The sequence below is a fragment of the Heloderma suspectum genome, chromosome 3, assembly GCF_057233095.1.
Source record: "Heloderma suspectum isolate Gila_16-S chromosome 3, 16-S_ref, whole genome shotgun sequence".
Lineage (NCBI taxonomy): Eukaryota > Metazoa > Chordata > Lepidosauria > Squamata > Helodermatidae > Heloderma > Heloderma suspectum.
The window spans coordinates 223,208,407-223,223,036 of NC_139460.1; the positions used below are offsets into that span (position 1 = coordinate 223,208,407).

Here is a 14,630-nt window from a genome sequence, read left to right on the forward strand (position 1 = left end):
CTCTCTCTCTCTCTCATGCACACTCACACGCACACACATGCACACAGAGGGCAAGCTTGGAACAGAAAATCTGCAGACCAGTTGAGGAACTGAAAGAGTCTGTTTTACTCATCCCTAGTATCATAACTATGTGTGAAATGGCAGATAATCATAGTGTAAGGCCTGCATAAACAGAAAACAAGTGGCTTCCACTGTTAACTCTGATGCATCGTAATCATGCTTTGTACCTCATTCTGTTTATATCTCCAGTTTTCATGAGATGGGATACTACGACATTCCAGCAGTCCTACACTTCATCCTGGATAAAACTGGGCAGCAACAGTTATATTATACAGGCCATTCTGAAGGCACAACAATTGGTATGTTACAGAATGCAGGGTGCTTTCACAACAGAATAGCAATGGGACGGGAAATGTTGTTTCAAAAATGCGTTGGGGAAATTCAGGTCTCGCAAGAAGCAAAGCCACTGGAAACAAAAAACATCATATCACAATGCAGCTGCCGCCCTCTCCCCAGGCCAATCAATTGTGAATGAGCGCAGTCTGGAATCTGGTCGCACATCTGTCCTTGGACGGCATTTAAAGGATTTAGTAGCCAAATCAGGAACAGTGATGAGCTGTTTCTTCCTGTCCTTGGACTTCCTGTCCTTGGACTTCCAAAGGACTTCCTGTCCTTGGATGGCATTTAAAGGATTTAGTAGCCAAATCAGGAGCAGTGATGAACAAGTCACATTTTCCCTCTCGCCATACCTGGAGTCTTTTGTAAACTGTTCTGAAGTGTGATTTTGGGGACACAGGAACGTTATACAGAGGCAGACCATTAATCCTTCTGGCTCAGTGCTGTCTGCACTGCCTAGAGGTGTGTTTCCGAAGCTTCAGGGAGGGGCCTTTATCACCCCCCTCTGGAGATGCCAGGGACTGAGCCTTGGGCTGAGCAGCAGCCCTTCCCCTGTGGCAGGGGTGGGCAACACGCACCACGTGGGCTGCATGCCCCCCCTCCTGTGTGGCCCTGTCGCCACACCGCCAACATTTGGTAGCTTGGCATAGCTACCTTACAAGAGACGAAATTAGCTTGTCCTCAAGGCTCTGTAGCACTGCCAGGAGTCTGGCCTGCAGGGGATTCCCAAGGGTGGAATATGGCCTCTGTGCCCTCCCTCACCCCACGATACCCATGTCTGCCCTATGGTCCTTTATTCATATTCAGTAAAGGCTGTGTATTCCAGCCTAGCCATACAAATCTTCCATGACAAGGATAAGAACAAACACTAAGACTAGCGCAGCAGAGCGACCTAAAGCATTTCCCTGCCCCATCCCTACCATTCAGTGAGGCTCATCCTTTTTCAGCAAGGCTACTGCCATTCCTTTCCATTGTACAGCAAGGAGATATAATCCCCTTGGCACTGAGGTTTAGCAGGAGTATACCATTGAAGGGTGGGGGGAAGCGATACATCTGGATTACCTGGAAAGGCTTTGAGGATAGTGTGTCACTGAAGAAATGGCCAGTGTCCTTGCTGACGTAGCGTACCTTTTATTTCTTCAGGTTTCATAGCATTCTCTACTTGGCCAAAACTGGCAGAAAGAGTCAAAGCATTTTTCGCATTGGGACCCATAACAACAGTAACATTTGCTACAACCCCAGTGACAAAACTGGCAAAGTTTCCTCCACAGATACTTCGCGTAAGTCTTTCTGGGCTCTATTTAAATTACCATTCAGTGATGCATTGCCCAACCATAAACCCTTTCTTTATGTATTTGTTTCTTTGTTTAAACATTGATCCCACTTTTGTTCTTTAGGAAACACACAACTGCCATCATAGACATAACTAAAAGGAGATTGAAGTAAGTCCCACCGAACCGAATGGGACTGATCCCTATATATTTGTATATTTGTAGCCCAAGGCTCAGTGGAGATTATTGGGGGGGGGGGGTCAGTGGGGCTGTGAATCCGCTCTGGATTTCAGTCTGATCCAGTCAGAAGTCTAACAGAGCTAGCCCAAGTGCTGAACCCAATCCCCCAAATGGATTCAGCACCTTGGATAGCTCTTTTGGCATTTTGATTGGTTCTGACTGCAACCCAGAGTGGATTCACGGCCCCTCTGACACCCACGCCACCAGCCTCCACTGTTACGGTTGCACTCTGGTGCGTGTTTTCAAGGGAATATGTCCTCTTTAAATAAGTGGGGTTTATTCCAGTAAGGATGCATAGGATAGAGTGGTAGGTTTATAATGCTTCTCCCTCTCCTCCCTCCCATTCTCTAGTAGTAGTAGTAGTAGTAGCAGCAGCAGCAGCACTAGTAGTAGTCATTGTCATACTACCAGTAGTAGTAGTAATAACAATAATAACAATTAGATGGCTTAACACTTGTATAACGCTTCCATGTGTTCAAAGTGCTTAGTATGCGCTGCCTACCTGTAATCATTACAAAACCCTGTAAGATGAATCAGTTCTACTGGCCCCTTATTGCAGCTACGGTGGAGGTGCCTGAGACCTAGAGACATGTCTTACGCCACCCAGTGGGTGCCTGGCAGAGTGAGATTCAAACTGGAGACTTTTTGATTCATAACTCAGTCTCCTAGGTTATATTAGAGTAATGCCATTGAATTCAGTGTTGCTTACTATCGATTAGAGATGTGTAGGACTGCAGGAGTAGCCTCTGCACAGCTATAAGAAAGTAACATCTTTGCATAATTAAATTCAGCTGATTTAGCTGGCGAGGGCATGAAACAGGGTGCTACATTTTGCTATCATTTTCTAAGGGGAATCCCATTAAATTTGTGGCACAGAAGTACCAAGCAAGATGTGTACAGCAGAGGGCAGGGCTGAATTGCTGTATGATTTGTTTTGGTGGTGATAACATATTACCAATTTCATATATTTCAGGCTATATTTGGGAACAAAGGACTGTTTCAGTACCCTTCAAAACTGAGAAAGCTATTCACTACATTTTGTACTCAGCTACCTAAATTCTGTGCTGATATTATGTGTTTTGTAGCTGGATATAACTCCCACAATTTAAACATGGTAAGTGGGAATAAATCTTCACTTTGTAAGACTTATGGGGCAAGCTTTTGTTTAAGTTCAGTTGGCTTGGGAGGAGAGTGGAATGCAGGTGATACTTTCTCTGGAACTGGGCCTGCCTGATGTTTTAAGTAAAACCAAGTTGAGTTCTACCAGAAATCTCTGGGAGAAAGATTATGACTCCAAACCCAGAACATTATATCTGATATCTTGTAACATACCAGCAAAAAGGAGGATTGTGAAACTGAAGGCGGAAATATATTTATTAGATTTATATACTGCCCAACTGACAAATGTTCTTGAGATGGTTTACAAGCTGACCGCCCCCCACCCCGCTCCTCAGTAAAATTACAACTGATGCAGCTCCTGCATCACCTCATCCCATATGTTCCTGCCTGGACCCTAAGATCATCTTTAGGGGTCCTTCCCTGTGAGCCTCTGCCAAAGAAGCGAGGCAGGTGGCTACCAGGAAGAGCGCCTTTTCTCTGTGGCACCCTGGCTCCCAAGAGATGTTCGCCTGGTGCCTACATTATACTCCTTCTGGTACCAGGTGGAGAGCTTTTTATTCTCCCAGTATTTTAGCATTTTAGCTTCCTAGTCTTTTAGCTCTAGTGTTTAAATCAGTATTTTAGATCTCTGTATTGCTGCTAGGTTTTATTCTGGTTATACTGTTATTTTGTGGTTTTAAGCTTTTATATTTTATATTGTTCTATGCTGTACTCTGTGGTTTTAATTTTTGTGAACCACCCAGAGAGCTTTGGCTATTGGGTGGTCTAGAAAGAAAGAAAGAAAGAAAGAGAGAGAGAGAGAGAAAGAAAGAAAGAAAGAAAGAAAGAAAGAAAGAAAGAAAGAAAGCTGATGAAAATGTTAAAAAGTGAGATAATCAAGACAGCAATTTAAAGGTTAATTGCTCGCCAGAAGAGGAAGGTCTTAGCCTGGCATCTAAATTTGCACAAGGAGGGTGTCAGGCGGATCTCCTTGGGAAGGGCATTGTACAATGGGGGGCCTCTACAGAGAACACTCTTTTCCTGGCAGCCACTTAGTGCACCACAGTAGGCAGTGGCAAGCAAAGAAGAACCACCAACAGTCAGGCAGAAATATATGGAAGAAAGCAATGCTTCAGGTAGAAGTCATTTAGGGCTGTAAATTGCTTTTTAATATATATCCAGCCCTTATTTTACCTATTGCTGTTTATTACACTAGCACATTAGTTAGTAAGCTACAGAGTACATTAAAACAAATCTCCATTGGGTTTTTTCCCCAAAAAAGTAATTCCTTGAATCCAAAAGATTGTAGTGAACTTGCCATTTCCAGGATTAATTGAGACCAAGTCCTGCGGTGTCAAATTTTCCAGTTCAGCAGTTTCACGAAGGGGTTCTGTTGCTTTTCCTTCAACGGACTAATACAGCTATCCTACTGAAACTTGAGCCGTTATGTTAAATTCAAAATATACATTTTCCCACAATGCTTTTTTATTTGATCTCTTTAAAAAGTTTAAAATAGAAATACAAATATTCCACTAACAACAATATGAAGTCTGAACCCTTTGCTTGAGCCGAAATATTGATCAGAAATATATCCCATACTATTGATCAGAAATATATCCCAAACTTCATTGTGGCTCTGTGAAATTGTTGGAGGTCTTTTAGCTTCCAGCCAGTGCCAGGTCCAAGTTTGAGGGGGCCATACGCTGGGCAAAGTCAGCCTCCTCTGGTTTACTCGGTAGTAGTGTGAGTGTCAGGGTCTGGGGGCCACCATTGTAGTTTCCAACAGTGCCCACAATGTAGGGTTATTCTGGGCCATTTTGGGAATATAAAATGGCAGCTCCTGGTAGGATTGTGTGAACTCCCCTGTGTCCTGTTGGTGCACTGCTTGCCAGACTCCCGCTGCTTACCTGACCCTGGCAGGTATGCGGGACAAGCTGTGAGATGGTCCACGGGTGCCTGTAAAGAGCTCATGGTTTCCCATTTTTCCACAATTTGCCATTTTGCACAAAATCAGGGAGCAGTGATGGGGACAGGAGAATGAGAAGGGAGCTCTCCTCTCATCCTCCCGCCCCACTATACCGGTGGCGGCAGCAGTGGCAGAGGGACAGGGGAATGAGAGAGGAGCACTCCTGTCTCCTTCTCTCACCCCCACTGCTGCTGCAGTGGTGACAGACATAGGTCATTTAAGAGGCCCCTTCAGGGAGAAGGAAACACTTGCCCCAAATGACCAGGGCTGAGTTGGCCGCTCTCCTCCTTCTGTCCTGCTACTGCAGCAGCAGTGAGGATGGACTTAGGGGAGTAAACAGAAAGAGGTGAGCATCCAAAGTAGATCACAAAGAAGAGAAATGGGTTCTCAGGATGCAAAAATAAATTAATTATAGGAAGCCCAATGTGTTTCGGCCTTTTTCTTCTTTTTGGCCTTCTTCAGAGGGCTGTAACATTAATGGTAATACAAATTAGAAACAGGACGACACACGTGATTAAAACATTGCTGCAATACAAATTGCCAGAAGGGCTTATGCATATATACTATTATTTAAAAACCATATAAAACCTGCCCTATTGCTAGGAATTAGATATACTGTACGTTCATACTTACTAGAGAAAAAAGTCTGCAGAGGTTTTTCACAGCAAAAGCTTGTCTCCTGTGTCAATCTACTGGTGGCGACTGGAAAAGGTATTACTCAAATCCTGCCTTATACTTTTGGTCCATTTTTTTCTAGCTCTATCAGGTGTTTCCATGTTGAGGCAATCTAGCCAAGGTATCAAAACTGAACCATATTGTTGTAGCTAGGGTGTGTAAATCACAGGTCATAGGAGTGGTAAAAATACAAGGTCTTCATTTAAACCACGTGGAGAGAGAGAGAGAGAAAAAGATGCCGAAATGTGTTGGGCTTCCTATAATAAATTAAATTTTGCACGCTGAGAACCCATTTCTCTTCTTTGTGATTGTTTTATGTATTGTTACATTAAACTAGGAATGTACGAAAGTCACTTACCTGTTCGCGGATTATGCTGATGCTGGGGGGAGGCGCTCGATCCCCCCCCAGATTCTGGCCGGGGGGGGAGGCGCTCTGTCCCTCCCCCCCCCCCCGAATCCTGGCCGGCCAGCTCCACTCCACAGGGATTCTGTGGAGCCGCTGACCAGCTCCGCCAGCAGCCGAACATCCAGCTGCTGGCTAGCAGGGACGCAAATGGCGGCGGCTGTAGCCACCGCCATTTGCGTCCCTGCAGTCAGCCGTGATAGGCTACGTAAATGTTTACGTAGCCTATCATGGCTGATTTAAAAACAAAAAACAAAACACGGGTACACAAATGGCGGCACCCATGGGTGCCGCCATTTGCGTTCCTTATTTTGGCACGTCTTAGTCTACGTAAACATTTATGTAGACTACAGCGAAAATAAGGGGAACGCAAATAGCGTAGACACTACGCTATTTGCGTTCCCCTTATTTTCGCTGTAGTCTACGTAAATGTTTACATAGACTAAGATGTGCCAAAATAAGGAACGCAAATGGCAGTGCCCATGGGCGCCACCATTTGCGTACGCGCGTTGTTGTTGTTTTTAATTAGCCGTGATAGGTCACGTAAACATTTACGTAGCGTATCACGGTGTTTTTTAAAATTTAGCCGTGATAGGCTACGTAAATCTTTACGTAGCCTATCACGTTTTTTTGTTTGTTTGTTTTAACTTGGAAATGGCGGCGGCGGCAGCCGGTCGGAAGACCGGCCGCCACAGCTGCCGCCGCCGAACTGCAGCCACTGCCGGAGCCGCCGCCGCCAGAAAGATCCACCCCAGGTAAGTCCTGTCCCGGGGGGGGGGTGTTCTGACACCGATTTCAGGGGGCTGAATGCGCTGGCATTCGGCCTCCCCGAGATCCGTGGCGGAACTTTCGTACATCCCTACATTAAACAACTGGCCTGTCCCCATCATTGCTGCTGCTGCAATAGCAGGATGGATGGGAGGAGGAAAGGGGAGGTGCTTCCCTCTCATCCTCCTGTCCCTGCTGTTGTGGTGGCAGTGGGGAAAGGCCCTGGTAATTTAACTAAGTGTCTGAAGGAGACAGTTACTTCGAATTACTGAGGCCTGTCCTGATGCCACCATGGTAGCAAGGATGGGAGGAGAGGGGAGTGGTGTTCCCTTCTCCCCCTCCCATCCCTGCTACCACTGTGGCGGTGATGGAGACAGCCAGGTTGTTTTATGTAAGTATCTGACATTTGGGTCCCCACTCCTGCCACTGCAATACTAGGAACAGGGTGAGGAGAGGGGAATGTCTGCAACTGCAGCAGCAGCACAACAGCAAGGGCAGGAGGATGCATGAGAGGGGCTCCGCTCTCGGTCCTGCCCTCACTGTCATGCCACTGGAAAATTAATCAGCTGGCCCTACTCGTCAAGCTAGCTGGTGGATGGTCTGGTCAGAATCTTGTTGGGGATCAAGCTGGAAAAGCTCACCGAGCTCCACCCCCAACCACATTCCTCCAACATCCCTAGCCCCTAGAACCAGACACTTTCTCAAAAGGGAACAAAATACCAGGTGCCAACAGGAAGGCCTGACAGCTGCCATCCCTAAACTCCACCCCAGCTTCACCACAAAACATTTCATTAGCAGGAAGCTTGAATAGCTAAAATATGGGAGGGACTGCAAAGTAGTGTAATGAATAAAGCAGCATAGGAAACAAACTGAAGCTACCTAATTACATTAGCATGTTGCCTCCCTCAGACTACCAGATAAAAGCTGCAATGGATCCTTTCAGGTAGTTGTGAAGCTGATTCACAGCTGCCCCAGACCAGGCCAAGAAGAGAACCATTTGGAAACGCTCACATTTGCTTCTCATGTTGAGCTTGAACACCCTGGTAGGGTCGCTCCTGAGGAGTTGCACCCGTGTAACGTTGTAACGTTGCGGGGATAAAACAAACTATAGCAGATAGAAGGTATTTATAAATGCTAACCTACGCACCTGCTCTCTTTGAGATATGTGTGTCCTATTGACTTGGTGTCTCAGGCACAGTGCTGTCCAGGTAGTTGGCAGCCTCCGAAACCTGAGGCTTCCAAGTATCCAGTGGAGAGCAGGAGGGGAGCAGCAGATCCTCACTTCAGCCACAACACACTGCGATTTTTCCCCTCTAGCAGCGGCAGCTCAGACGGGGAGGGAAAGAGGTTGGGGCATAATGGAGGAAAGGGCATATCGCACCTTCCCCAGGCCCCTCCTCTCCCCATCCCCAAGAACACCCCCTTCTCCCCATCTCTGTGCCCCTTTCTCCAAGGGTGGAGAGGTCACCAGTGTGGGGCTCTCCACACTGCTACGAGGGGGGTCGGGAGAGAGCAGGAAACTATCCTATGCCCTCCCAGATGCTGTGTGGTGGGCATAGAATTGCTCTCTTACTTGGTCCCTAGATGTGGCTTCAGCTGCTGAGAGAGCTCTAGTATCTTTCAAGCAGCGAAAACTCCATGTCCACGTTAGATGCTGTGGTATGAACTGTAGAACCTTAAGCCTCACAAGTGAGCTCATGCTATCTGGTTCCCCACATGTGAGCCACACCTCGCACACACAAAACCCTTCTTGTATCCTCAGAAAGAAGTAGACCTGCCAGATTCTGCTCCAGGATTGATTCTGAGGAATGGGATTTCCATCAGTATTCTAACAGCTTCCCAAATGTATGCTTCAATCCTTTTTGAAGTCTTGAATTGCCATTTCAGCTTCTGAAATTTGGCCTAGAAATACTGCTGAGCTTTGCTGTCCATACACTTCGACTAGGTTGGTAATACCATTAACCTGTGTCAGCCCACAAGGTGTCTGCACCTACATCTGCACTGTAAAACCTCCAGCACCAGAGATTGGAGCCCCATATGTACAATAAGACCTACTACACTGGGAACTTTCTAGAACATGTTAGAACCACTAGATTCCAATAAGACCCCTTTCAATTCTAGCTACACAGAAGACGCTATTAAGATACTGTGATTAATATATGTTTTACTTCAGAGCCGAATTGACATGTATGCAGCACATTCTCCTGCTGGAACATCTGTGCAAAACGGTCTTCATTGGAGTCAGGTATACTGATTCTTCAAATGTTTTATTTATTCACTATAGATGGGATCTAGATTTACTCTTACTTAGAAAGAACCACTTAAGTTAATTGGGCTTAAGTTAGGCACTGCTGTCAGTGGGGCCTCTGGAACTATGACTAAACCTAGATCTAGATGTATTTATTAAAACATATACGTCCTACTGTTCCACGCCTAGTGGCTAATAATACCCCTATTGGAGTAATCCCAGGCAGAGGGAGGAATGGCGTTGGGGGTTGGACATGTCAGGTAAGGGAAAGTCAGGACAGATATTTGAAATCTGTCCCATCTTTCAGTCCTTCCTCCATACCTCAAAATCTAGGTTGCCCTATCAGCCCACCCTCTGATCTGTTGGTGCTGCTTTTGAATGCCAGATCAGCCCTTATTAAAACAATTACCATCCATGACTTGATTAAAGATGAAGGTGCTGACCTGCTGTGTATTACTGAGACCTGGGTGGATGAGCTGGGTGGGGTGGATCTGTCTCAGCTTTGTCCACCTGGGTACTCAGTGCAGCACCAACCTAGATTAGAGGGTTGCGGGGAGGAGTTGCCATTATCCATAAGGATTCCATCTCCCTCATGAGGCAACCCATCCATCCTAGCACCGGGTTTGAGGGGCTGTGCCTTGTGTTTGGCCAAAGAGACAGAACAGGTATGCTGCTGGTGTACTGCCCACCCCGCTGCCCAGCAGTCTCCCTGCCTGAGCTGGCTGAGATGGTCTTGGAGGTGGTGCTGAAGAACCCTAGGACTGTGGTTCTGGGGGACTTCAACATCCATGCCAAGGCTATCCTGAAAGGGCCCGCTCAAGATGTCATGGCAACCATGACAACCATGGGGCTGTCTCAGTACATCACTGGCCCAATGCATGTGGCAGGTCATACCCTGGACCTGTTTTTTTGCTGCTGGGAGGATCTGGTTTGGGGATGGGGGGGTCAAAAACCCTGTTGTCATGGTCAGATCATTTCCTTGTGAAAGTTCAGTTTGGCAGTAGCAGATCCTCCCCGCAGGGGTCGGTGATCGATTAAGATGGTCCACTGCCGGAGATTTATGGAACCTGATGGATTCTTGAATGCTCTGGGGAATTTTCTGGCTGATAGGGTTGGCGATTCGGTTGAGGCCTTGGTCTCTCACTGTGGAAAGGTGAGATGGAAAAGGCCATCGATACAATCGCTCCCAAGCACCCACTCCAATGCTGTGGAGCTCGTAATTCACCTTGGGTTAACAGAAGATCTGTGGCCAATGAAACAGGCCGGACGACAGCTAGAGTGCAGGTGGCTCAGGTCTCGGAGCAAGTGTGATCGAAGATTAGCAAACTAGGGATGTACGAACTGTGCTCCTACTGTCCCTCTTGACTTCCGTAGTTTGCGTCCTCTGCCCCGTTCCACTGTCCACATGCCCCCGGAATTCTCCGGGCAGGGGGGTTCCGCTCTAGAAATTTTGGTAGCTAAATCCTTCGCGCCAGCAGCCGTCCTTCTCCGCCAGTCAGTGTAACTTCTGGGAAAAGAGTATTTTTCGTAAATGTTTACATATTTTTCTCATGGTGAAAACTCCCCACGTAACTTCCTCAAGAATCGGGTTTTTTGGTAAATGTTAATGTTTTCCCATTGGCAGGAATCCCCTCCCACATAACTTCTGCCAGACTCACAATTGCCGTGATTGTTTACGTATTTTTTTCCTTGGCGGGAAATTTTCCCACTATTTTCGTAATTGTTTACGTATTTTTTCCCATGGCGGGAATTTTTCCTGCCCTCTGTGCACTCCGCCGCTGTCTTGTTTTCTCGGACAGGGACTGTGATTTTATTAATTTCTGAGTATTTCTTGTTTATGTTCCGCGCATTTACTGTTCTTGTTAACCTCAGAAAACCCAGGGTTTCTCGCAAATAAAAAAAAAACAGGGCTCCGGCTCCGCTTCCACAAAATCTGTCATAAACTTCCTGGTAATTTCCGGAACTTGGTGCGCGTGTGCATGGTGGTTGTGGTGGTTGTCTGGTTGTTGTGGTTGTGCGTAGTGGTGTTGTCTGGTTGTGGTTGCAGCTCTGCTGTCAGTCTGGATTTTCTTGAAGTGTTGTCTGCTCATAATGGCTGCAGAAGGAGCAGTGTTAGGGATGAGGTAGGGGTGGGAGGAAATCAAGGTCCTTATAATAAATATTAAAAATATTAAGTAGTGAGGCGGTGGCAGTGCTCTTTGGGAGCAGCTCCTGCTGCAATGAGGCATATTGGGAGCGTATCAGGAGGCACATGGAGCAGGTGGGGCCTGTGTGCACCACGGGGCAATTGCGCTCCAAGTGGAAAGTCCTGAAGCGCTCCTTTATTAATGAAGGACTGGATGCAGCGGACAAGAGGGCACCATTGCCAAACCCACTGCCATACTACTGGAGGGTCAGGACGGTGTGGCTCAAGGCGGGGAAGCCTGCATTTTCTCAGAGGCATATGCCTGGTAAGTTATATTTATCCCATCATCAAGCTTGAATGAATATGAAAACAATGATGTGTACGGTCTGCCCCTCCTCTTGGACACTACCACCAGTCTTATTATTATTATTCCCATCCCATGTCCCTCCTGTCCCAGCCCTTTTTGCATCCACCCCTCCCTCACAAGCTAATGCAAAAACCCTCCTAAAAATAAAGTTATCTCTTTGTGGTCTCAGTCATGTGGAAACAAACAAATTCTGACATTTAGCATGCAATACTATGCTTGTTTGGACAGAAAAAGGTCCTACAGCTCCCATCATCTTCCGGTCACTTTGGCTGGTTGAAGAGATGCTGGGAACTGTATTCCTTTTTCCTGTACAACAACAAGCATAGGTTTATGCAGCCCTGGCTACAAATGATACTACACACACTGACACACTGTTCATTTCCAGTGAAATGCTGCTGCTGCTGCTGCCGCCGCTGCCGCCAGTCTCTGTGCATTGCACAGAGAGAGACGGGCAGCAGCAGGACCAGCCTCTGTGTGCACATCATCCTTATTTATTTAGTGATTTCTGAATTTTTGCACCCCACCTTTCTACCAAGAAATTGGCACTCAAGTCAACTGATGAGCAAGTGTTGAACTGGGAGCTTGGAGATCTCTGGATATAGTCCACTCAGCCATGGAAGCTCGCTGGGTGACTTTGAGCCAGTCAGAAAGACCCAACCTACCTCACAGGGTTGTTGTTGTTGTGAGGGTTAAATGGAGAGGAAGCGGATGATGTAAGCCACCTTGGGTTCCTTGCATGAGGAAAAAAGGTGGGATTTATATAATGCTTAAATAGAATGAATGAATGAATGAATGAATGAGTAAAATAAGTCAGCAAGGAACTGTGCATGCACATACTGGTGGCCACAACATTGCAAATGTAGGAATGCTGTATCAGTTCTGTGGGGTGAGTAAAAGTGCAATCCTGTGCATGTTTACAGAAGTCCAACAGTCCCCATCATCCAGCCAAAATTGGCAATTCTGTGTAATCTGCCTCCCTAATTATCACCTCAATATACCTTGTGGTGGGACAAAATCTGTGGTTGGTTGTGGTAGAAATTGGAAATGGTGATAGACGGATCAATAACCGTGATTTTGACCACATATATAACTGAAATCATTCTGTTACTTTGACATTCCACAGCGGCGCATCGTGCATTGCTGGCTCAGGAGGGACTGAGGGCGGCAGAGAGAGAAAGGAGAGAGGAAGAGGAGGAAGATATGGAGGAGGCACAACAACCCGAAGCCATTGAGCAGCAGCAACACCAGCAGCCAACAGCAGGAGGAGCATCTGTAGAGGAAGGCCGCCCTTCTTCTTCCACAGTTGATGAAGTGCCTCCTCTGGTACTCCTCAGGCGTTTGCTGGGGGATGTGCAGAGGCTGACTAGGACCTGTAAGTACTGCATAGAGAATGACAGCTGAGCTAACAACGCTGCCTGCAAGATGCATGTTACTATTGTGGTTTATTCTTCTCTTTCTACATAGGTAATGACCTTCAAAGAAGGGTCCAGGCCATTGAGGAGGCAGTACATCTCAACTGAGGCCTGCAGCCAGCAACATTGCCATTGTGTTTGTCTTTTGTTTCATTACTTCTGTTCTGTTTAAAATTCCTTCAGCCCTGAAAAAAAAGTAAACACGTTTTTGGTTTAAGTCGAGAGATATAATTTTATTCTTAAATTGTTAGCGAAAGTACTAACTAAGGGAGTCTGTGATGCGATGCACCCACACACTGACACACAGCACTGCAAAAGAGAGGCAAAACGAAGACCTTCAGTGCATCACTTTCATAAGTGTACTTTTTAGGGATGTACGAAAGGGACTTACCTTGTCCCGCAGCTTGCTTCGCGGTGGGGAGGAGGCGCTTCGCTTCTCCCCCCGAAATTCAGGCCGGAGGGGGAGGCGCCCCGTCTCCCCAGCTGCAAAATAAAAAGTTAAAAAAAAAACCGTGATAGGCTACGTAACAATTTACGCAGCCTATCACGGCTAGATTTTCAAAGTCAGCCGTGATAGGCTACGTAAATGGTTACGTAGCCTATCACGGTTTTTTGGGTTTTTTTACTTTTTATTTCGCGGCCGGGGAGACGGGCCTTAGCGTTGCCCTTATTTTTGCCGTAGTCTACATAAATCTTTACGTAGACTAGACGTGTCAAAATAAGGAACGCAAATGGCGGTGCCCATGGGCCGCCGCCATTTGCGTACGCCCTTATAGCGTTGCCCTTATAGCATTGCCCTTATTTTCGCCGTAGTCTACGTAAATCTTTACGTAGACTAGACGTGTCAAAATAAGGAATGCAAATGGCAGCGCCCATGGGCCACCACCATTTGCGTACGCGCTTTTTTTTTTTCCAAGTCTCCCGTGACAGGCTACGTAACGATTTACGTAGCCTATCACGGCTGACTTTGAAAATCTAGCCGTGATAGACTGCGTAAATCGTTACGTAGCCTATCATGTTTGTTTGTTTGTTTTTACTTGTAATGGCAGCAGTGGCAGCCGGTCGAAAGACCTGCTGCCGCCCCCGCCCCAGACGAAAAGCATCCAAAATGCTACCGGGACCCACCACCGGGAGGGACATTTGCAGGAGGTAAGTCCCATCCCGGGGGGGGCGGGGGGCCGGCGGAGAATTTCACCGCCGATTTTGGGGGGCCGAATGCGTTGGCACTCGGCCCCCCAAAGGTTCGGGGAGAAATTCTCCGCCATCCCTAGTACTTTTTGACATTAGTGGAAAGACTTGAAAACATTAGGATCACTCCAAACATTGGTGAATGCTTATAAACACAAGCTGGCATCTGAGATATGTGTAGTGTATGTATATTTGTGTGTGAGAGAGAGAGAGGGAGTGTGTGTGTGTGTGTGTGTGTGTACCTTAAAATGTGATTGCACAAAACAAGAACAGGTTGGCTACTGTGGAGTATGTCTGGTGTTGGTGATACAACCCACTCTGTGAGTTTCCGGGCCTGTCCAGAGCCAAAGGATGGCTGGGGGAGGCGTGACTCCATCTTCTGGCCTTCGTTTGCTGCTCTGCAATGCCAGGTCTGTTACTCAGAAAACCTCCCTCATCCATGACATGATCCTGGATGAGGGTGCGGACCTGGC

The 14,630-nt window shown here is 46.9% G+C and overlaps 1 protein-coding gene across 1 annotated transcript in view; it reads left to right on the top strand.

Annotated features, from left to right (window-relative positions):
• The first annotated feature begins 265 nt into the window (after positions 1-265).
• LOC146350800 (putative lysosomal acid lipase/cholesteryl ester hydrolase) overlaps positions 266-14,630 on the top strand; it is a 33,114-nt gene continuing 18,749 nt past the window's right edge. Inside the window, exons 1-4 of the mRNA XM_084841913.1 lie at positions 266-359; positions 1,540-1,676; positions 2,881-3,021; positions 8,991-9,062. Of these exons, the coding sequence (XP_084698039.1) occupies positions 2,980-3,021; positions 8,991-9,062 (114 nt within the window). The 5' untranslated portion in view covers positions 266-359; positions 1,540-1,676; positions 2,881-2,979. The remainder of the gene's footprint in view (positions 360-1,539; positions 1,677-2,880; positions 3,022-8,990; positions 9,063-14,630) is intronic.